The sequence below is a fragment of the Trachurus trachurus genome (genome assembly GCF_905171665.1).
Source record: "Trachurus trachurus genome assembly, chromosome: 5".
In the NCBI taxonomy this organism is placed as follows: Eukaryota; Metazoa; Chordata; class Actinopteri; order Carangiformes; family Carangidae; genus Trachurus; species Trachurus trachurus.
Window position 1 is genome coordinate 27,116,342 of NC_139896.1, and position 24,720 is coordinate 27,141,061.

General features: G+C 40.8%; 3 protein-coding genes across 3 annotated transcripts; 1 reads left to right on the forward strand and 2 right to left on the reverse strand.

Annotated features, from left to right (window-relative positions):
• Positions 1 to 4,047: 4,047 nt before the first annotated feature.
• necap2 (NECAP endocytosis associated 2) lies at positions 4,048 to 11,469 on the reverse strand. Its single transcript, XM_083971124.1, has 8 exons — positions 11,299 to 11,469; positions 10,183 to 10,283; positions 9,472 to 9,576; positions 7,755 to 7,836; positions 6,873 to 6,981; positions 6,644 to 6,788; positions 5,296 to 5,380; positions 4,048 to 5,126 (listed from the first exon to the last, which is right to left on the reverse strand). Exons 1-8 carry the CDS (start codon positions 11,391 to 11,393, stop codon positions 5,081 to 5,083), a joined length of 768 nt encoding a protein of 255 aa, XP_083827250.1. The 5' UTR covers positions 11,394 to 11,469; the 3' UTR covers positions 4,048 to 5,080.
• A 579-nt stretch (positions 11,470 to 12,048) lies between these two features.
• LOC310986614 (SUZ RNA-binding domain-containing-like) lies at positions 12,049 to 16,638 on the reverse strand. The gene is made up of 4 exons (XM_083972592.1): positions 16,422 to 16,638; positions 15,290 to 15,339; positions 14,906 to 15,175; positions 12,049 to 14,517 (listed from the first exon to the last, which is right to left on the reverse strand). The coding sequence occupies exons 1-4, from the start codon at positions 16,470 to 16,472 to the stop codon at positions 14,406 to 14,408; spliced, it is 483 nt and encodes a 160-aa protein (XP_083828718.1). The 5' UTR covers positions 16,473 to 16,638; the 3' UTR covers positions 12,049 to 14,405.
• Positions 16,639 to 16,775: 137 nt separating this feature from the next.
• LOC310986678 (THAP domain-containing protein 6-like) lies at positions 16,776 to 19,060 on the forward strand (the record flags this gene model as incomplete). The annotated part of the gene is made up of 5 exons (XM_083972706.1): positions 16,776 to 16,865; positions 17,900 to 18,092; positions 18,220 to 18,333; positions 18,580 to 18,790; positions 18,900 to 19,060. Exons 1-5 carry the CDS (start codon positions 16,786 to 16,788, stop codon positions 19,058 to 19,060), a joined length of 759 nt encoding a protein of 252 aa, XP_083828832.1. The 5' UTR covers positions 16,776 to 16,785.
• Between the last annotated feature and the right edge of the window lie 5,660 nt (positions 19,061 to 24,720).

Consider the following 24,720-nt stretch of genomic DNA (forward strand, 5'->3'; position numbering starts at 1 on the left):
GTATAAACAATAAAACAATAAAAGAGTCTTATGTCTTATACACCATCATGTGGAAGACTGCTGACCTCCATGATATTCTAATTTCATGCAGCTGTATAACAGTGCTTTGACCCCCATTACTGTGGTCTATACTGAATTCTGAAATAAAATTCAGAGAAGGGGAGACCAGGGTCAGGCATGTTTTTATTTTATCAAGGATCAAATCAATATAAATACCATATTTAAAAAATAATTCATGCAGGTCTTTTCAATGAGCTGTTCGTTCAAGGTTGTCAAGCTACTTGACCTGTTCACTGCACACCGAGTTATGTGAAAAGAATGTTAGTAGTACTACCTGTTCCACTGAGGAGCGACAGCTTGCACACTTTGCAGTTTACCAATGGACCTAGACCCACATTTCAATTTCACCATGATCCCATGTGAACAACTGCTGCTTTTCTTTCTCTTTAGATAAATTAATTTAACGAGTTTGGCTTTTGCAGTGTCCATCTGACAAACAAGAATTCTAGAGATGAATTAGATCTTGTTTTACTTTTATTTCTCACTTTCTCACTTTAAAATAATCTTTGGTTAAAGGGATAGTTCAACATTTTGGCAAATTGGCCCATTGCCATAATCGCTATAGTCATAGCAGTAGGTTCATTACCTTTAATTGTAGGTGTAAGCTATTTTCAGTACGGCGGAGCGCAGCAGCTGGCTGCTCAGAGCTACGCTATGGAGGCTAATGGAATTTCTTGGTTTCCCTCATTAAACTCATCAAATTCAACATCCCAAAACTCCACAGCGCTTTTGTAGACAAGCTGTGACCTGCACAACCACCACGCTATGAGATAATATCAGAACGTTACGAAACGGAGCCGTTTTTGAGGTAAATACGGAGACTGCTTGCTGAAAAACTGTCCCTGAACGCAACGCGCATCAGCGGTTTTGTATGAATTTACCTCGAAAACGGCTCCGTTTCGTATCGTTCCGTCATTATCTCATAGCGTGGTGGTTGTGCAGCTCACAACTTGTCCACGAAAGCGCTGTGGAGTTTTGGGATTTTGTATTTGATGAGTTTGATGAGGGAAACCAAGAAATTCCCTTAGCCTCCATAGCGTAGCTCTGAGCAGCCAGCTGCTGCGCTCCGCTGTACTAAAAATAGCTTACACCTACAATTAAAGGTAACGAACCTACTGCTATGACTATAGCAATTATGGCAATGGGCCAATTTGCCAAAATGTTGAACTATCCCTTTAAGGCCCTAAACATATGTCCATGTGCTTTATTGTGGTGTGCAAATACAGCTGTTCAAATCAAAATATTACTGTAACAATATCAATGGAGCTATATTGATTAAAAAATCTTAACTGTCTTATTCAACATGGCAATACTCCCCTATGGTCAACAACCACAAAATCAGTGGACAACCACAGAAGATCAATGGCAATACAGTAAAATACAGTTTAATAATATCAATAGGTAGTTGGAAGTTAGGGTAAGATAGATAAATGTAGGTAAAAATCTGCCTTATATTCTACTACAGCTACATTAGCCTATATTGCGTTTGAAATGATCTTTTCAATGTTACTTGTTATTAATGTATGATGTAAAGTTTATTGGTACCTTGACTACATGTTAGCAACCTCAAAACTATTATGTTTTCTTATGAAACTGTGACAGCACAGACAGGCGGGGGTCTGCACTCCCCCACAATGTTTGGATTGTCATAGTTACAGACAAGAGGATCATTGTGTCAATACCAGACCCCCAGTCTAGCTTTAACACACACACACACACACACACACACACACACACACACACACACACACACACACACACACACACACACACACACACACACACACACACACACACACACACTTATGCAGAGTCACTCACCGGAAGTAGGCTATGTGGATTCAGCTCAGTTAAACATGTCAGATATCAACAAAAACACGATCATGTGAATCAGGCATGTCGAACTAAGGCCTGTGGGCCATAATCTGGCCTGTTAAATACTGGTACAAAAATGTCCAAATTATAGCAAAGACCTCAAACTGTCACTGCTCCACTGAAATGTAATTTGGATGCAAGTTCTCATACTTTGAGTTAATGGTTTACATGTCATTTACGTTCACACAAACACTGTCCATCCATCTACTGACCCAGCCTGGCCTTCACATTTTAAAACTCATTGTGGCCCCTGGTGTGAACGCTCATTCATACAGGACAGTTTGGTCATTGTGCACAGATTCAAAATAATAAACAAAGGTACTGTCAGTGCTGAGTTTTCCTTCATGTGTTTTTAGCATTAACATTTTCCTACAGAAATTTCATAGTCGTCAATAGTGGTTGTTTGCTACTTTAAAAGTTGTTTTTTTCTGTTCATGTAAAAAAAAAAGCTAGGCTAAGTCAGTGAATGTCTTGTCTAGCACATATTTTTGATGAGATCATGTAATGAACTAAAGGCTACAGTTCAACCACTTCCACAGAGGAACCAAACACACTGTTGACTCTCCAACAGTTCAACAGAAATCAACTCCATTCAGTGACCATCCTCTATGCTTCTTCTTTGTTATCCTCTAAAGGGGAACTGTGGGCTGCTGTGATTCACCACCAGTAGCCTATGATCTCCATCTTAACACACTGGACAACTCAGAAACCCCTCCACTAAGACCCGCCCAAGTTTTCAAAAGTCTGGGTCAGGAGCTGGAGGAGGAGGAGAGGAGCGGGGCAGTAAACTGTGCAACATCCAGCCACATTTGCATAGGCTATTAATAATGAGTAAGAATTTAGTTAAAACTGAGATGCTGACACAAACCTGTCGCTAGGAAACAACAGACTAAAAGCTTTAGCTACAGTAGATACGTGTCCTGTGCCTGTGTCGTGTTTGCAGCTCTCGTAATGAAAACATCCACTTCCCCCTCGGGTCTGTAGCTCACCTCGGCGCTCCGCTCCTCTGGCCGTCACTCCGCCGTCACTCCGCCGGCCCTCCATGCTGCTGGGCGGCCAGGCCCGCCGAGGCGACTGAGGCGGAGGAAAGCTCCATCCACGGCGGCTACAGAGGAACCGTGCGCTGGTCCACGGCGGTGCTGGTGCTGCCTGGCTCACAGGGACTCACTCCTCCATGCTTCTTCCGGGGAGGGACTTGTTCAGTCTGGATCCAGCTCAGTCCATCTGCGTGATGGGTCCGCGTTGTCAGTGAGTCATATGATCGGACTCAGCTCGTTCCTGTCAAAACATTTTCAATCAAATGCACCAATTTTCTACCAATTGAATATCTAAAATATCATAATATAAATGTAAACGCTTCGATGAGAAGGCATATGGCTTCCTTTTAGGAAATTAAAAGTTGTTTTCAATTACAATTTCCAGTGAGAAAAACTTTGACGTTCCCAAAATGTGAGAAGTTCAACAAGTGGGTATTTTATTAACAAACAATAAAGTTGGGCTTATTCAAAAAAAAAAAAAAAATGATAATGGGAATTTGTATGACATTTTATCAGCAAAAAAGGTCTGGGAAAAAGTGCAGCCTTGTCAATGTTTACATCATGATGTCGTTTGGATGATGGGCTGGGTTCACATTACTTGATGTAAAAGAGAAAAGTAATTATACAGCAAGGGTTGTAAGTAGTGATAAGCATAAATGTAGATGTAATTCTTTAGTGTTAAATAATCCTCATTGTATAACTAAACTTCTCTTACAATTCCTGTGTCACTGAACAGTGATGATGAGGAACAGAATGAATCCCACTGACATATTATCATATATATACACAGTAATAATGAATGGTTTTGAAAAGATGCAGTTACCTACAGGTCAATTTTTAGTTTGTCTTGAATCTCCCTAATTGGAGTAAATCACAGGACAGGTAATTGGTAAGAATCCCATCACATTCAAGGGATAACCTGTTTACTGAAAGCACAGTATCCAATGCCAACCCACACTGTATCATAAACAACTTTATGTAATATCAATAACCTTTAAAAACCCTGAAAAGTTCAGGGTCATCTGCAATTCCATAGTGACACAGGTTCCACTTTACTAATTCACATTAAAAAAGAGCCATTGAAACATAGAGTTTATTTACAAGAGGACATAGGTTTACATTTTATACACATTTTAGATCTTTTCCCAAAGGCACTTAATCAAATACTCTATGAAAAGAATCAACAAGATTAAAATTCAATTTGGTAAAAGGCACACTTTTAAAAAGCAACAGCACACCAGGAAAATGTATGAGGGTGTACATACTGTAAAAACCAACAGAGCACTTTCAGACTTTGAATGACAGACAAAATGACAATCATGACTTTAGTCCACTGATTAAAAAGTCCTGGTAGTCTTGATGAGGGCTTCAGAGCTTTAATGTAAAACTAATCATCAACTACCAATGCAGGCTTGAAACATAAACAAGAAAACAAGTACTACAAGCAGTAAACAAAACCACACGCACACACACATGCATAGACACACACTGGGAAACACCTAAACCAAACATAGACACTTCAATGGAAACACAATTTTACTTTCCCCAAATACAGAGGAAACCTTGAGATGAGTGGTGTTGGTGCAATGAGACAACTGTATGATGGCAGAAGGTAAATCTATGTGTGGTGTTGTGGAGACGAGGACCAGAGGGATACGATCAAACCTGGCTGTGATTGACAGACTGAGAGTGAATAGAACAGAAGGTAGGAATAAGATACAAGAACACTTGATTGAAGGCGATGGATAGACTTTTGAGCTGGGTAGTGTGCTGAGACCATGTTTCCCTTTAACAATGGGTACGCTCACTTTCCTCACAGATGCTCTGACAGGGACAGTTTAAAAATCAAAAGACAGATCCCACTGCATAGCACAGAGTGAAAAGAAGACCGACGTTGTAAAGAACGTGTACATTGTAGTGTTTGTTCTTCCAGAGTGTGTTGGTCGCTGGGCTATATTCTACAAGAACAGATTCTTTACAGTACAAGTGCAGTGAAGGAGCTGGTCAAGTTTTACTAGTAGTTCCTAACTTTTAGTTTCTCTGTTCTGCCACAATGGTCCTGTCCAAGGAATGTATGGAACCTGAGTGTGTGCACGTTCTCTCACAGCTCAACTAAACTGCACCCATTCTGTTTTGACAGCATCTTTACTGGAGCTGTGGAGGAGAGGAGGGGTGGGGGTGGAGTTGATGGAGTGAGTAAAGACTCAAAAAAAACAAAAAAACAATTGTGTAAAACTGACACAAATCAGACAGATGGATGAGATGGATTATTACACAAGAAATAAGATGCTGCAAACAGTTATCTGGGGAAAAAAACACTTACTTGGAACCTGCAGATGTGAAATCCCCCCACATGTCGGAGCTGGGCTGGGCTGCAGGGACGGAGGAGCCGAAGTCTAGGAGGGTGGCTGCGTTTTTGAAGAAAAACAATTAAAGATTAAACATTTTGGCATATTCGCCTATTGGCATAATCCCTTATATCCTTAGGAGTAGGTTCATCACCTTTAATTGTCGGTGCAAGCTGGTTTTAGATCAGCGGGTCAGAGACGTGAGCCACGCAATACTTTCGCCTTTCCCTAATCAAACTCATCAAATACACAATCCAACAACTCCAAAACACTCTGGTGGACAAGTTGTGACCTGCACATTCACCACACTATGAGATGATAATGTAACATTACGAGACAGAGTTGTTTTCAAGGCAAATGCGGAGCCGGAACTACATTCCAGACACGGCTGCTGGGCGGAGTGCTTTCAAAAGCGCAAGTAGTTCTGAGTATTTGCTTCATGTGTCGTAATGTTGCACTATTTAGTGTGGCGAATGTGCAGGTCACAACTTGGGCAAAAAGGGTCTCCCGCACACTGTCAAGTCACTTGCAAAAGACTTTAATAAAACAAACAACGTTTCGGTCCACAGGACCTTTTTCAAGCAGAGATTTTTTTAAAAACATTTCAGGCAAATATATGGCCTACTATGACTAAGATAGCCAATCACAGGCTGGGTCAGTGGGGGGTCCCAGAAGGGCCTACAGCTGTAGTCAACTAGTGGTGATTTGTGCAGCTCCACCCAAGGGGTGTGCCAACAGACACAGTGAGTAGCTGGATAGGTAGTGAGCCTGTAAAGTTAATTTCACCTCAGGCAGACATATATGTGAGTGAGAGCTCACATGTGTGTCTCTCTATAACAGCAGGGACACCCACAAATATATATCAACACAATAGTAAGCAAAGAGCAATTTACAAACAGAAGAAGAACAAACACTACAATGTATATACTATACCAAGAGAAATATATATTTTTCATTTTAAACAAAAACATAACAGTGCATGGAGAAGAGAATAGTCATAGTAAGACCATGTCTGGCATAAGTTAAAAATACAGGTCACAACTTGTCCACGAGAGTGTGTTAAGAGTTGTTGGATTGTGTATTTAGTTCGATGAGGGAAACGTGGAAATACCGTGCAGAGCTCACGTCTCTGCCCCGCCGATCTAAAAACAGCTTGCACCGACAATTAAAGATAATGAACCTACTGCTAAGACTATAGGGATTATGACAATAGGTGAATTTGCCAAAATGTTGAACTATCCCTTTAAGGAAAGCATGAATGATGTTTAGATCACGTGGAGATGTTAAACAATATTTGATGTGATACAAAAACAGGGTGATCACCAGCATCAGTCTGAACAGCGGGGACTGTCTGCGGTCCTCCAGGAGGAGGGAGGATCCCTCCAGGCTTTGCTGATGGTGGAGGTGGGAGCAGGCCGCCACCCATCGGCCGCGGCTTGGCTCCACCTGCATCCTTCTTCTTGATGTTCTGTGGTAGACAGAAACAGGACAGTTTCTAAATGTTTGTATCTTTTTTTCTCATGACAATGTCATTACTGTTCAACGTGCTCACCCCGATGCTGATCTTGATAGTCTGTCCCTCTTTGAAGCTCAGGTCCAGTTTAGGTGCTGCGCTCTGAGAGGCTTCCAGTTTGGCGAACTCGCCCTCCTGCTTCACCCACCTTCAGACACCAAGTTTCTTTTAGAGATCAGGTTTATTTTGACACTGGCTAGTGGCTACATAGTAGTTAGTGCCAAAATCATTTGGGTTGGGTTAAACTTAAAAATGGTGCTTAAGACTGAAACTGGGTTTGTGCAATGACATATTCAGGACATCAAACTGATTACAAACCAGTGGCTCAACATTTTTATTGTGTTGGTTAGAAAATATTGTTAGTTTAAGAAATATTTTCAGCTTTCTGTAAATATATTTCCATTCTAAAATTATTAAAAACATTGAGGGGAATGTCAGGGAATATTAATAGAGAGAATAATTGTAATACCCCATGAGTTAAAGGTACCATATAATGCTGTTTTTAAACCATTTCAACCATATTGTATTAGTGTATTGTCCCCAAATCAATCTGCAGCAAATTGAATTTCCTTCGGGATTAATAAAGTATCTATCTATCTATCTATCTATCTATCTATCTATCTATCTATCTATCTATCTATCTATCTATCTATCTATCTATGATGTGTAAACCACGTCCACTCCACAACCATCATGGGGAGAGGGTGTGGTTTTCGCTACAGATACATGTGCCAATGGGGAGGGGATGGGAAGGGAATAGGGATGGGGTCGGGCAATGATTTCCAAAATATACTGTGTATATATATTAATTTACACATAAAAAAACAGTATGTGTATCTAAAATGCTCTAAAATGCCTAGGTCATACAGAGGTATATACAGAGTGTGTGTGTAGACAGACATACAGCAGCGAGTAACTCACTTAAAATGGTCTTGTAGAGCGACATTGAAGTCAAATGAGTCTCCACGATCCGCAAAACCCAGACCAATAAAGGCATGACGTCCTTGAGTCAAAGGAAAAACATGTTAGAGTGTGTATTGTATCACACTAAACATAATATGGGAGATGGGAGAGATGCTGCTGCTTAAGTTAACCACAGTGTCTTAATATCAAAACTCTCTAAATTTAATTTTTCGCCTAGAGCTCTGGCTTGGATGTCGTCATATTTATTAAACAGGAGGCAATGTGTCAAAGTCTGTGATGCACAGTCCAGTTACAGGACATGTACTATGGGAGTCCCACAAGGATCAGTATTAGGTCCTTTATTATTTAGTCTTTATATTAATGATCTTGCTGAACAGTGTGCTGATGTCGATCTGCAGATGTACGCAGATGACACTGTTGTATATGTACATGCTAAAACAGCTGACTTAGCAGCTGCTAAGTTAACAACTGCACTGGAGAGAATCACTCTTTGGCTTGATCAATCATGTTTGAGTTTAAATGTAAACAAAACAAAATGTATGTTTTTTTCCAAAACCATGGTACAAATCCCTGATGTTGAGATTCACATTAAAGGTGAACGAATTGATATAGTTACTGAATATAAATATCTTGGCGTGTTTCTGGATCCAAATTTAAATTTTAAGAAACATGTCAAAAAAATGGTTAAAACCATAAAATACAATTTAATTAATTTTAAACACATCAGAAATTGTCTCTCTCTGGATGCAGCCAAGATATTTATGCATGCCATGATTCTGTCCCGCATGTCATATTGTATCACCTGCTGGGGGCAGGCTGGTGAATCTACTTTGAGACCTCTGGAGTCTTTATACAAACAAACTTTAAAAACACTGGACAAAAAGCCAATTCGTTATCATCATTGTAGGATACTTGAGAAACATGAGTTATTGAGCTTTGAGAATTTTAGGTTATTCGCCAATTTGTGTATGGTCTATAAAATTTTAAATGGTTTGGCCCCACAGCCATTATGTGTTTTTGTCCACGCTCGCTCGTCAAATTCCATCAGATCCACTAGAATATCCTCCATACGAGATTGTACCATACCATTTCGCCGCACTGTAGCTGGGCAATCTGCTTTTTCTGTAAGAGCCACAAACCAGTGGAATACCTTACCTGAAGCTGTCAGGAGCAGTAGCTCTCTCAGAGTCTTCAAATCTAACCTAAAAAATCTGTTAAAAGCTGCTCAGCTCTGCAACCACTAAGTTGGTCCTTAGACTTCTTTTTCTGTGTGTGTGGGTATGGGTGTGGGCGTGGGTGGGATGAGAGGGGGGGGTGGGGGGGGGAGGGGGGGGTTGCACGCAGACGTGTGTAGCCATGTTGTTGTGGTGTTTTATCCCTGTATACTGTTTAATTTGTCTTGTACTGTGATGTATTTTTGTGACCTGCCAAGGGACTGCAGATGCAAATTAGCTTAAAGCTATAATCTGGTATAGTGCATCAAATGGCAACATTTATGTTTTAACTGTACATTGTCCCTTTTAAATAAATTAAATTGAATAATGAATAAGGAAAATGGCTGAGAACCAGGCCATGATGTCACTTTTATGACTGTCCAGTGTGATTATTATTATATTCAATAGTACTTTAATGATTTTTTTATTTGATTTTTAATCAGATTTGAAAAATATTGAAAACAAATGAAATCCCTGTAGTTTGGATGAAAGTGTCTTACCATTGCCGTCCTCTATCCGGACCACGAAATACCTGCTGGAGTCTGTGACTGCTTCAACTACACAACCTGGATACTGATCCACCGGAGCTTGTGCAAACAGCTCTCCTGCACAGAACAAATTCACACCACATTGTAACTAGGAGTGTTCTCTGTGTGGTAAATAATCAAGTAAAATGGTAAGATGTGCTGGTGGCAAACACAGCAAGATAACAAGCTTGTTGACAGCTTTGATCACACTGTGACAAACTTGTGTGTGCATCATTTCTTTAAGACATTTCTGTGGAATTGAGAGAGGGAGGGAAGACAGGTCTGTGGTGAACGTGGTGACATTCTTGTTGATCGATTCTCGTGGCGGAGTTTGAGAAAAAATGTTCACATAAAAAAGTGAAAGAACAGCAACATGCAAGTCAGCTGCAACAGCACCAGAGAGGAGACACCCACCTGTGCAACTAGACCAGAAAACAAGTCATGCGTGTAACTAGCCTGAAGCATGAGCTGAGTAAATATAAGGCAGAAATGAATTGAGTGTTAAGACTTGTCAATGCAAGCAAACAAGGCCAAGGATCTGCTCTAATCTCCTGTTTACTAATGTAAAACTAATGTGTTGTCTTTCTAACAGACACAAACACTGGGTTAAATGTTGGAGACTACTAGGCCTACTAGTCTAACAGAAACACAGCCTCACATTTAGTGGTAGGGAGGTTGATTTACCTGTATTTTTATCTTCTAACTTGATGAAGGCCATCTTGCCTTTCGCAGTGATTTTCATCCTGCCACTCCATGCAGGTTCATCCAGCTTCCAGTCAGCAGCACTGGAAAAACAAGAAACACACAGCTGAGAGTTCAAGTGGTTTGTGTAATCGTCTTTCAGAGGAACAGCTGACTTGATCAATGTAGCTTTTTACAGCAGGAGGAAGTGAAATTATACATTTCCCCATGGTCAAGAATCATCATTTGACAACATCTCTAACAGGCTCTTCATGAACAATGATGTGGCTCCAACTCACAAAAACTAAATACCCTCAATGAAAGCTAAAACATTTAGGCAAGTTTAATAAGTTTACAAAGTATTCCCCACAGGGTCAGGTCTAAGCGAAAACAAATCCACTAATATCAGTCTTTCTTCCCAAATGTGAATATTTTCTTCCCTGTGGTTTATGTGAACAATAATCTCAAAATCTGGGGGCTACTGACTGTTGAGCGGATTATTTCAATCATGAAAATCTCCATTAGATGTAGCCTACTAATAGGATTTTCTATAATAGAACAATGCTGCTGTGGTCGAGGTTTTCTGTGTGTTCAGAGTTTGTTCAATTAAACATCTTCAAAACAAACGAGGACCCTGTGAAATACAACACAACATCTTAAAAAATCCCAAAACGCCCCAAATTTTGGGCGACAACTTGGAGGAACCGTCAAAGTTGATATTTGACTGCAGTAAATATAAATGTGAAGCTAATGTGTCTCTTGGTGCAGTGAACGTGGAGGAGGAGCGGCTGCTGTTTAACTGTAGGTTTCATTAACGTTATCAGCGCTGTCAGCGTTTCTCACGTCTGCCCCAACGAGCTCGCGATAACTTGGGACGCGGCGGGCACAGAGTTTATATTTAGCGCCTCTCGTGTACCGACGGTATCCACTTGTGTCCTTTTAGAGCTTCTGTATGTGTGTGGGGTTAAAGCGTTGGTTACATTTAGAGAGGAAACAGAAAAGTAACAAATGTCCATGCTGACGACCGCCTGTCCGATAATGGGTGCATGGGCAGTAAGTTGGCCTCACTGAGCGACGTCTGTCGGCTGCAGCCGCTGACGCGGTCGGGGGTCGTCTTACCGATATCCACGGTTCGTGGCCCGCGGCGGGATCCGGTAGACGTGAACTTCAGGCTTTACGCAGAGCATTGACTCGTAAGAGTTGTCTTCTGCCATTTTGTCAAGTTTCACTAACTAAAAAAAAAGTAACTTCCGACTTTCAGTGAAGTCCACAGCCTGGCAGAACAAGACGACAACATCCGGCGGCCGGAGCAGGGCGCTGGGTTCAGACAGCGCCGCCTCTGGTCGGGAGGAGCTGAGCACCTGCGAGCTCCAGGACAGTGTTTATCGAGTGATCCACAGCTGGGCTGTCCAGGGGCCCCTGTACCTACATAACTGTATCACTGAGAGCCCCTCCATCCACTGGCTCATGGCCCTCATCTTCACACAAAAAAGTCTGTGTCAAACATCATACTCTATTTTCTATTTTAGGGCATAGGCCTACTGTGCTCATTCATTGCAGATTGTTTCATTCTAATATGTATTTTTTTTGTGAATTACTAGAATTATTTTCATAATCTACCTCTCACAGTTGTTTTTTTTTAACAATCACTAGAATTGTGTGTGTTTCCGTGTTAATAGTAACCAGAGGATGGATAGATAGATATGGATAGATAGATAGATAGATAGATAGATAGATAGATAGATAGATAGATAGATAGATAGATAGATAGATAGATAGATAGATCTCGATCGATAGCCTTGCCTCCAGCATGGAGCCATCATGGATGGATGGAAAACACATACACCAAGTTCTCTCCTTGAAGTTTATTAAAGGGTATTCAAATTTCATTTGTACTTTTCAAGTTTCAAAATAACAATGACATCAAATCAGCCTCAAACACAACAGGAGCTGTGACTGACTGAAGCATCATGGGTAAATCACACATGTACAGCATGGTTATTTGTTTTTAACGATCAATTTAAAATGATGACACACGCCTTTTGTTCATCCCAGTCAGTGGGAGGTGTGTATTAAGAGCACGTATGTTACAACCTTTCACTCTTTTAAACATTGTAGATTATCTCTGAAAACAAAATACTGAAATACTTTCAGGGCTTTCTGTTATCAAAGAGCAATAAAACTTGAACCCTACTACTCTCAACCTGAATTCCCAGAGATCATTAATGAATGCTGCAACTCCTGAAGTTTCTTATTCTTTGGCAGGTAGTGAGGTTGAAAATGTGGAACAAATGCAGCAGTTTTAGCCATGTTGAATAGTTTGCTCTAGATATCACATTTGGTCACTGCTGTGGTGAAGACAGGTGTTCAAATTACTGTTAATTATAGTTTCAGGTCATTACCCCTCCTGGGAATAATCAATTTACCTGGAATTATTTGGAAAGACTTATGGTTAAGCACAGCAAAGGAGCACTTCTCCAAGAGAAGCATTTAGTGAGTGTGCTTTCGTATTTTACTCAAACTCTTGCTCAGTGTGGCTAAACTGTGCAGCAGATACATAGGATTTATTCCACAAAATAACTGACCTACTACATGTGCACAAAAAACAAGATTCACCAACACTGACTACACAGAACTACCCATGGAAAAGTCACCAGGATAATAGTATTTAAGGCAAAGTGTTAAAAAGGTTCTGAATTTTCTGCAGGTTCATTTACTGTGATCCTTTCAGTTACTATGAGTACTACTGAGCTATCAGTATTTGATTACATGATTGATTTCATGGTTTGCAAACTTTCATGTTAAATTGGTTGCAAAAGCATTGGTGTGTAAAAAAAAACAAAAAAAAAACAGAAAAAAACAGAAAAGAAACAGCACTGAACACATTGTTGAAAACCTGACAGTGGAATTTGGCTTCATTCTAAAGGACACCAATTAAAATGTAAAAGTTCCTTTATTGTTTTCATATCATTATCACACACTTCCCTGACCCTGACAGAATATTTTCCAAAAAGAAGCATGTGATTATGGCCTCCTGCTTGCTGGGCATTTAACTGTTACTTCTGAACAATTAACAACCATCAGAGTCTTCCTTGCAAGACAGATGAACTGCATTTGGCTGAGAAGCTCCAACTTAGCTATTCTGATTAGAACCAGCGAGACGACACACACACAGACAAAGATGCGTGTTCACTTTCAATCCATGGATAGGTCCAATTTCTTCCAATGTGATGAACTTTAATATGACTTTACCAGTAAAGTTTGTTATGCAGACTACTTAATCTATTCCAGGACACTAACTGATCTCCTGACTCAAACATACTATGGCCAAAAAACACACACACACACACACAAAAAAGTAAACAAAACACAACACAGTTACTTACTCAATACAGAGAAAAACAAACAATATTCAGGGAGTCATTTCATTATTATTGCTTGAATAAGCTTAGATTTAGTGACACTCTCTCCTTCCCATCTATAATCTTTGGCCACAGGCTGTGTGCCCACCGGGCATTTCGGCCTCCTGACTGTTGAAAGTGCTGGTCTGGGCCACTACGATATCAAAACACACTTTGAAGCACTGGGCACTTTTATCAAAAGGTTCTCTATCACGTTGCACTGAAGCTGCTGAACGCACAGTAAACTCCCAGCACTGTCAAGCGCATCATTTCTACCAAACCCAACAAACTGGGGCCAGCCTCCCGGTGGACACCCAGCCATGATCCACGCTCCATCGGTGGAAAAGGCCAGTTTGTTTGTTTGTTTGCGTGTCTCTGGGGAAATCCCACAGATTGACAAGCTCTCTTTATTCTCCCTGAAGAGACAGACACTTGATACCCTGGCACGCGGCCGGCCAATCAGACTTAAAATCATAGGGCACCTCATGGTACGTCGAAGTATCACAGTGTATAGGGATGTGAGGCAAAAACCTGTTCGCAGTGTGGAACAGAAGGGGGTTTCAGATCTATGGCTGATCTCTGCCAGCCCCTTGCAACGTTCCACACGAGGGAGAAGACAAGGCGAAAGGCAAAGACCATGCCAGTGAGCAGAGAAGAGAGAGGGTGGAGAAGGTCGTCACAATCCATGCTACGCCTTCATATTTCTGTCTGTTAATTTCTATGTCATCCCACCACTCTGCTCTTCCTACCAGGCAACCCCTGTAACTGCCACCCCTCATGGCCTCCCAGGGAGACAGCTGTTTCCTTGAAGTGGGCAGCTCCAGTTTATCTGCAGAGTCGAAAGCCTGAGGTGCCGTCTGGGCCAGTGGGCTGGCGGATCACATGATTGTTGGGACGAACTGGTTCTGATGGTTGCTGCGCACTCAAACGCACTGGCCTTATAATATAGGGAAAGATGAAGAATAAATTACACATGCTTTCTACTAATATTAACAATTAACACATTTTTGCTCACCACTTAAAAGGGACATTTCAACATTTTGGCAAATTAGCCTATTGCCATAATCCCTATAGTGTTACGAGTAGGTTAATTACCTTTAATTGTCGGTGCAAGCTGCATTTAGATCGGCGGGGCAGAGACATGAGTGTTGGATTGTGTATTATTTAGTTTTGCGTCTCTGCCTCGCCGATCTAAAAACAGCTTGCACCGACAATTAAAGGTAATTACTGCTAAGACTATAGGGATTATGGCAATATTTCAAATTTGCCAAAATGTTGAAATATCCCTTTAAACTATTGTGTTTTTGCTATAATTCTGTCCTTACCGGTCCTGGCATGGACTGTCCTGAGGTGTTTCATCTGAAGAAGCACTACCTAAAATCCTTCTCCTGGCTTCTGCATACTCCGCCTCCCTCTGAGCCAAAGACTTCATTTGCTGAGAGGGACGAGACGAGGATGCAGCGTTTCCCATGGTACCGTTATTTGAAGGACGCTTTAAAATTCGAATTTGTGGCGGAGGTGCTGCAGGAAGTGAGTCATCCTGGATCACTATGGCGGTTTGCACAGGTGAACCACCTGAACCCAAGCGGGACTTCCTGTATAGTTGAGAAAGTGTGAGAAGAATAAAATAATCAGTAGGAAAGCACCAAATGTGTATATTCATACCATAGCTTTAAAAAAAAAAATCATAAAATTTGCCTTTTACTTACTTTGCCTCCTGATTTATTTTCAGCTTCGCCTCAAGCCGTCTCTCTATTTCCTGAAGAGAGCAACATATTTATTATATCTCCTATTACTATACAACAAGTTCATTTTCTGCCTCACTGACCTAGAGCAGACACCTCCACAAGATCTGTATTTCTAAGATGCTGGCAAAGATATTCTGACATAATTCAGCCATTACACAATAACAATCCCTCTATGATTACAGATCTATTCAACACCCAGAGTCCTAGATGATAGAGAATGCAGATTCTGAGTAACACCACACAGAGGGTCTGACATTTGTTGATAAATTAATTTGTTAGTCATTACTTTAGTACCACTGTTGAGTATACAACCCAATCACTTATGTTGTTATATTAATATGTTTTTGGGGTCATTTTACACCTTCATTAGATAGGATAGTGAAGAGACAGGGGAACGCAGGCCGACAGACTGGATGACATACAGTAGATCAGCAATCAGCTATACTTTGGGTCAATCTATACCAACATGGAACATACTCTACTCTTCCACCCCAGTACCCCGTGGTGTGAGTATATGATGTGGCTTGACATTTAAAGGCTCTGACATATTAATTTCCTCTACATGATAACTAATTGCCTGCAAAGTTGTTGATAATGCTGTCCTATCGTCACTTACAATTGGATTCAAACAAACGTTTTTGTAGTAAAATCTACCATCACAACCAATACCAGAGTGTTGTGGTGTTGTCCAAGTAAAGCTAACCTACTACACTGTTATGGTATTCAAATGATTCACGTCAGTGCAGACTGACATTTCCGCAGAGGGCGGGTTCAACATCGGTGCCATTATAGGAGAAAGTCTGCTTTGTAACAAAAAAGTTCTCTATGTGGTTACTACTCGAGTCTTCAACGGATTAAAAAACAATAATGGAGCAGATCAGGAGCCCTGGCTCGGTCCCACGTCATTGTGGGACAGCGAGGCCTGTAGGACTGAGCCCGGAAGAGAGGCTGGCTGCTGTCTTTGCTAGCAAACACACCGAAATTCATTTAAAAACAGCACTGATATCCAAGCAGTCCCCTCGCCCACCGTACCGTGGTTCACTGCTAAATCACAGATATGAGCTGGCTTGGCGCCGTGTGTGTGGTTTCTCACCCCGCTGTCCGCTGCCTCCTCCCAGCTGTCTGCAACCTCCTCATCCTCCATGTTTAACAGGACTGCTGGCTGGTTACCGCTTCACTCTCCGCCCGATAACTATTTCCCATTCACGCCCAGGGCAACCGACGGAGGGCAGCTTGTGCACCGCCGTGCGGGGAGGTGGTGGGTTTGACGGGGTTTTGTTGTAGTCAGACGACGGCTGAAGGAGCAGATCCACAGACCCATAGATATATAAAGAGTAGATGCCGCATCGAACGCTGCGCCGCGAGAAATGCGGCCGCCATCTTGGACCGGTCTTCCTACCAGATAAATTCTATGATTGACTAGTTGAGCCTATGAGTTGAGCAGCAGAAAGAACAAGATGCCAGAGCACTGTGCGGCGTATTCCTGCTCTAATCGGCGGACAATCGAGAACAGGACTCGGGGGATTACTTTTCACAAGTAAGATTGAACATTATTACTATTGGTTGTATTTTGTGAATCGAGTACTGTATTTATGTCCACGGTCCCCGTGTTTCCCCGGCTATGAACTAACTGACTGAGATTACAACTGACACAAGAATGCTATTGTAGAAATAAAAGAAATATTACTGGTGTAGAATGAGGGTTCGTTGTGGTGGTATAAATCTTGATGATCGGGAAAACAGGTACTTTATGTTTATGTTTATGTTTACACTCCACTTTACTGACCGGCCCCGTCACCATGACAACCACAAACAATCACCACTATCACAGGCAAGGGGAAACAGCTGATGATAACGACACATAGGAATACAGGCTACAAAATAACAACTATTAATATATTAACTTTACACTGGTATAACATTGACCAGCGAATTTTACACAGGTGGCACAGACTTTCTCATTGGCCACACTTTGATTGTAATAACGTCCTTCACCAGAGTCTTCCTCATTAACATACACACCTATCCGATCAAATAGCTTTAACTGTTTGCTACATTTTATCATAGTGTGATTTATACAGGTTCATTTAGAACATGAAACAATGGTTGGATACCTTTTTTGGATCATCTGTGACAGCTCCATCAATATTAAGTTTTTGAATGCAGCTCGCTCTACTGTGTGACTTTTCCAGCCTTGCTCCTCTTCGTCCAGCCATTGCTTTCTGGATCTCACATAAGATCCTTCTGCTTTAACTCTGTATATTTCATCTAGCTTGAGCTGCTGCTCAGCTAGTACCACTTCAATGAGTTTAGAAACATTATTTTAAGGCCGAAATACTATGTAGTGTTGCTTTGAAAATGCAGACAACAGAACATCTGATTGTGGAATAGTTTGCAAATAAGCTTATTCACAATTTAAGCAGCTTTGGTTCATTATCAACAGATATGCATCAAAATAGGAGTGTTGTTGAAGAAAGGTTGTAAGAGATTTGAAGGAAGAAAATAAGCTTGACCTCCTTTGTAAAATGTTTTTGTGTAGACTCTACAGAATCTCCTGTTTTCATTTTGAAGGTTTCCCAAAGACAAAGCTGTGAGGAAGAAGTGGGAAGTGGCTTTGAGGAGGGAAGGATTCACTGCAAGTGATTCAACTGTGCTTTGCTGTGAGCATTTTAAGCAGGGCGATTTTGATAGGACAGGTCAAATTGTCCGACTCAGAGATGGTGTTATTCCATCCGTCTTCAGCTTCCCAGTTCACCTCCAAATAGTAGGTGTATCATCATAAGGCTATTAGCATTCATAAATGTAAATATTCTATTATCAATCACAGGGCGGGGTGAGATAGCCTACTTATCCCTGTATATTCTTTTCAAGTATTATGCTTCTTCATTTAGCCAGCAAAGGGCAGGACCACGTCTAACTCCAGAAGAGCTGAAGAGAACCTGTCCGTGGCCTTTCAGGATGCCCCAGAAACTGCAACCTCACACCCACAACCTCAGCCTAATGATGTGAGTATTTCTACTTTAAACATCATACTATAATGGTCCTGGACATATTAAAATCTCACTTGTTTGCTGCCACTCATATTAAACACACTCACAAATAAACCCATGTACACACACACAATTGAAGACATGTTGAACATGCATTCCTGGCACACACACACAGTACTGTCAGTGGTTTTGACACTAGTGGTGTCAAAGTGATGTGTGTGAAGTGAAACATCACTCAAACCATGTTCATCCCTCTGCTAGGATCATGGCTATGCCTTGCGTGCTTCTCCTACCACTCTTAAGACCAGACTTAATGAAGCATTAGCAAGAGTGGAATGTTTGGAGCGAGAGAAGAAGAATGCCATGGCCAGAGAAAAGAGGGCAAAGACCACAGTGAAGAGTCTTTTGGGGGATTTGAGGGACAAGAACCTCATTAATGAAGAGCTCAAAGAGAGGCTTGAATTCTACTCGGGTAAGACAAAATTAGCACTTGTACAAATTCATGTACATGTTATTTTTACAGTCTTTATTAAATTCCTTATCTGTAGGGAACTTTTTAATTTTTGCTCATAACATTTCAGATCTTCAGATAGACTTCATGGCAAAACAGGGTCATCATGAGTACACAAAGGACTACAGAGAGTTTGCGCTCACGCTCCATCTGCATGGTCCAAAGGCATACAAATACCTTAGGGAGACTAAACATTTTCCCCTCCCACATCCACATACATTACAAAGGTAGTCTTAATGTTGTCCGATTGAATTTTTGAATTACTGATGCAAACATGTCAAAAATAAATAAAAAGCTACATATACATTTTCAATTTCAATTAAATTTTTTTCAGGTGGCTGCGTTCAGTGGATGACAAGCCTGGCCTGAACCAAATGATGCTGGATATGCTGGAGAAAAAATGCCAAGAAGACCAGGCTAAATATGGATATGTTGCACTCATGTTGGACGCCATGGCCATCAGGAAACATGTTCAATATAATCCACATACCCAGTCAATGTCTGGATTTGTAGACATGGGTGATGGCAGCAGTGAGACTGATGTTGCTACAGAGGCTCTGGTGTTCATGGTCGTTGGTCTACAAGGACATTGGAAGGCTCCCATTGCATATTATCTGACTAAGTCTCTGTCTCCAGAAACACAAAGGGTCCTTCTCAGTCATGCTTTGGAGGAGCTGCATGCACGGGGCATTCGGGTTGTATGCGTAACAATGGATGGGCATGCCTCCAATGTTAGCATGTGTAACCAGCTTGGGTGTGAGCTGAAAGGAGACCCACAAGAGCCACTTCAAACCAGTTTCCCGCATCCGGTGACTGGCGAGAAAGTATTTGTAATGATGGACGCTTGCCATATGCTCAAGTTGGCACGAAACATGTTGCAGGTAAATGATGATGGAGGTAGACCTGTTATGCCTCTGTTACTAAAAATTATATCTAAATATTGTTGTCTGTTAATGGGCTCTATGCACAGTTCCACTACTTCCTGAATTTAAGACAGCTCCTTTATTTCCTGTCTTACATTATTGGACAAACTGATTAATCCAGGTGTGTCTGAGTAGTCACAATGGTCAGACACACCTGGATTAATCAGTTTGTCCAATAATGTAAGACATGAAATAAAGGAGCTGCCTTAAATTCAGGAAGTAGTGGAGCTGTGCATAGAGCCCATTTGCACAGTTATGGCTGGACATGATGATCAACATTTTGCTGTTTGTACTTGTTTGAGCAGTGACTGATTCTTACTCTGCAGGCATATAGCCCCATCACATCCACCACAGGACAGCTCAGGTGGAGTTATGTCAGTAATCTGAACGATCTCCAAAAAAAAGATGGACTGCATGCTGCTAACAAAATCACCGACAAACATGTCTTCTTTGAAAACAACAAAATGAGGGTGTCTCTGGCTGCTCAAACTTTGAGCCGATCGGTGTCAGTGGCTCTTCGCACCATGAGAGATCTAGGCTATTCTCAGTTCCGAGACTGTGAGGCGACGGCACAATTCATTGAGGTAATACTTAGTGATTCTAGAACCAAGTACAAGTTTAAAAAAAATAATTCATCAAAATTTGATTTTAGCATCAGGAACAATTTGTTGATAATTCTGACTGACTCTAAATTCCACATGCAAATATTGTCAGAAACTGTGATATTCTTCATATTCTTCATAAATACATTTATTTATTTTTACATAACCTTATACATGCCTTAACAATTTTTAGAGTGGTAAAGCTGAAGTACAAAGTAGACCTATACTATGGAAAGAAGGAAATCAAGCAAATACTAATACTTTCATTTTTACTCATTGAACATACTGTTTACAAATAAGCACTCTGTTCTCTGTATATTTTGAATAGATGAGTATTGATTTCAACTATCTGATACCTAATGAAACCCTGTAATGATAGTGATTTAGATGCCAATATTTCTTTATAGATGATTGACAGCCTCTTCGACACAATGAATGGACGCAATCCTCGCGCCAGAGGGTTTAAAGCTCCTTTGGGTGCCTTAAATTGGACGGAGAGGAAGGATTTTTTGTCACAAGCCAGGGAGTATTTGCTCACTTTAGTGACAAAAGACGGAACACCCCTTCACAAATCTAAGAGGTCTATTAAAATAGTGCTTGTTATTCATGCATGACAAGTTCATGACATGAGTTCAACGATACTCTGTTCCGTTATGCATCGAGTTCCTAAGATGCTCCATTGTTCTGTTATGCATCGAGTTCCTAAGATGCTCCATTGTTCTGTTATGCATCGAGTTCCTAAGATGCTCCATTGTTCTGTTATGCATCGAGTTCCTAAGATGCTCTGTTCTCTACATTGGGTTCATATGATGCTACTGTTATGTTTTTTCTTTGGTTTTGTCTCTGTTCAAATTGTTTTGTATTCGGTACCACACGGTATGTATGCTAACATGATGCTCGTTAATTTCAATGTTTTTCAGTGTTCATTGTTGTTTATGTTGGAATTGTCTTGTATTCAGTGTGTTTCAGGTCCTAGATGCTTCTCAGCTTTATGTAGGTGTCAGAAGGATGGTATGTATGTTGATATGGTTTTCTCTTGTTTAAATGTTTTTCAATATGTAGTTTTGTTTCTGTTGGAATTATCTTGTATTCAGTGTGTTTCAGGTCCTAGATGTTTCTAAATGGTATGTATTACAACATCAAGTGCATGTACGGTAGGTGTCAAAATGGTAGGTATTGCATGTGTTCTTGTTCTCAAGTTCTCCCAGTTCTGCAATAACAGTATTCCGAGTTGGTTAACTGTGCGTTCACACCAAAAGCTTCAAAAGCGTCAAAACGCCGGAAGTCAATTCATTTTCAATGAGAGCCCGGCGACACTGAGCGTCCAAAGCGTCAATAGGCGTCGCCGCGCTTCCAAAGCGTCCAAACGTCACCAGACGAGAAGTTGAGCCGTGGTTAACTAATAATATATAATATGATGCGGTTCAGCGGCAACCGACGCTTTGGAAGCTTTTGGTGTGAACGCACAGTAAGTGTCCTAAAAGTATACATTACTGATGATTGATGTGATGGAAAATTCACTTTACTGCTTTGAAAACTTTTTTCTTTTTCAGGTACTTGTCTGTCATCGGATTTGTCATCAATATCGACACGTTGATGCTGATGATTCCTGAACTGCTCCAAGTTCAGAAGTATGTGCTCACCTACAGGTTCAGCCAGGATCACTTGGAGCTCCTATTTAATTCCATCAGAGCATCAGGTAGGGTTGATGTTCTTTTAATTAGAATGAATTCAGAAAATATACTTACTGTAATTAATATCTTTATGTTATGTTATGTCTTGTGACGAATGTATGTATTGTGTCCCTGTTTTCCATACAAGGCGGCTGGAATAACAATCCATCTGCATGCCAGTTCCAGGCCATCTTCCGCCGTCTGATGGTTCGGTGTGGTGTCTCACCTAGTGAGACCGGCAATGTGGCAGCCCAAGATAACACTGTATCCCTGTCAGCTGTAGAGATGTCCTCTGCTGAAACTGCTGAAGAGCACCCATCTCCATTCGCCAACATTCCGGCCGTTGTGCGTGACCACAATTACCTTCCAACTCGGTTTGGTGGTTTAGTGGAAAACGCCTTGGTCTACATAGCAGGATTTGTAGTCCGGCAGATTCTGCGAAAGCTGACCTGTGATGTGTGCCGGGCGAGCTTGGTCAGAGAGGCTGTACCATCATCATTTGATGAGAACTACCACCTTCTAGCCCTTAAAAACAACGGCGGCCTAGTGATTCCATCACAAGGCACAGTGAAGGTTTGATTTTATTATCGTGTTTTTTTCTTTAAAGGGACAACGAGGAGTTTGGGAAAGGGAAGTACATGTAGGCTATGCCAAGAATGTTTTCAAATCAAGAATGAAAGTTGTAGGTTTGGAGATGATCGTATTTCCGACCATAAATGGCGATTTGGCGGTGTTAATCCCATGACCCGCTGGACAGCAAACCGAAACTAGGAAATGCTGGGCGAACCAACCACTAATAATAATACAAAAATAACGATAAAGACAAAACGATATATTTATCAAAAATGGAGCCATTAATAAGTGTGGGTAATGTAGATTCATCCACATTAATATGAGACTCTTTTATAACCAAATAGCTACAAACTTCTCATTGTCCCTTTTTACCATTTTGTATATTAAAGTTGCGTTGTTCTTCATTCTTATTTTCTCTGTTCTGTAAAGTGTCTTCGAGCACTGTGTAAAGTGCTACATACTATTACATTATTGTTGTTATTATTATTATAAGGTGCTGAGAGCTGCAGAGAGGGTGATACGCCAAGCTTCAACAAAGCAAGCTCCAAAGGTGTCGACCGTCACGCATGTCGTCCGGGAGGAGATTGGAACGGAGGATGTTTTTCTGCTTGGGGAACACATTGAGGAGACACAGTTTGGCATCGACAACCACCATTCCAATTTGTTGTCACTGGTTGTGTCTGTGTTTCTTAAGATTAGGCTGCACCACATTGCCAAACTCACTTCTCTTGACCTGCAGAAAGGGAGCACGAGAAAGAAGCTCTGCAAAACAGTCCTCTTTCAGGGGTTTTAGCTCACGTAAACCTCTCATGATCAACTTTGTACATGTGTAAATATAGTTTGACATGTTCTTGTGGTTCTGTTCAGTTCAAACAGCTTTATTGGCATGATTTATTCATTTTACAAAATATTTACATACCACGACTATGCGACTGGCAGAGCATGGATAATTCTTCAATCTTTATAAACATAATAGGGTTTGGCTCTTGTTTTTTTTTTTTTTTTAGTGCTTTTAGTGCTTTAAATGGAAGTGTGTTTGTTTTCTGGCACACAATTGTGTAGAAAATGTGTTAATTTGTCTCTGTGAGTTGTTTACTTCAAGAGATATGCTGATTTCTTTTTCAGTGTTTTCAGGTTCGATTTGGGATAGGTGCAGTAAAGGGTTAAAAATAAACACCATAGGACATTTTTTCATCCTGTTACCTGTCAGAGTATTAAAGTAGACACTTTAAAGATTAAGAAAAATCTCAAAATGTTTTCATTCAGTGCACAGGATTTTGGTATAGGGGAAGATATACGTACGATTTTAGAATTTTCAGCTAATTTTTGATATTTTTGTCCCAAAATCAAGTCAGGATGTGTTAAAAACTTAAAAATAACTATTCTATTGAATTCCTTGGCCCCAAATTGTGTAGAAAAATGTGTTCATTTGTCCCTGTGAGTTGTTTCCTTAAAGAGCTATGCCAATTTCAGTTTTTTCAGCCTCGAATTTGGGATAGGGGCAGTAAAGGGTTAAAAATAAACACCATGGGACATTTTTTCATCCTGTTACCTGTCAGAATCTTAAAATAGACACTTAAAAGATTAAGAAAAAACAGGTGGGGAAAAAAATCCACTATGTGCTCGTGGACCCCTGTTTCCATCTAGACTATTTGACTTGTATTTAGATGTGTCCAAAATGTCATCTCTCTCTCTCTGACCTAATTGAATTGATACCCTTGATTTATATGTATTTTAATTTTCTCTGAGTGTGTGTGTGTGTGTGAGAGAGAGAGAGAGAGAGAGAGAGAGAGAGAGAGAGAGAGAGTGAGTGTGAGAGAGAGAGATTTATGTATTCATGTATGAAATATAGCCTATTAATACTCTATAAATGATTTCTATTGTTGTGTTTATATTTATAGTGTTTGCAAAACACCTATCATACATCACATATATCATATATCAGAATATTCTATTACTGTTAATCCCACTATGAATATTAAAATACGCCGAACCGCGTCCTGTCCTTATACTGAGTGGAGCGGTAGACCGGTCCAAGATGGCGGCCCCACCGCTCGTCAGCGCCGATAGGCCCAGCGTTCGATGCGGCATCTACTCTTTATATATCTATGCACAGACCT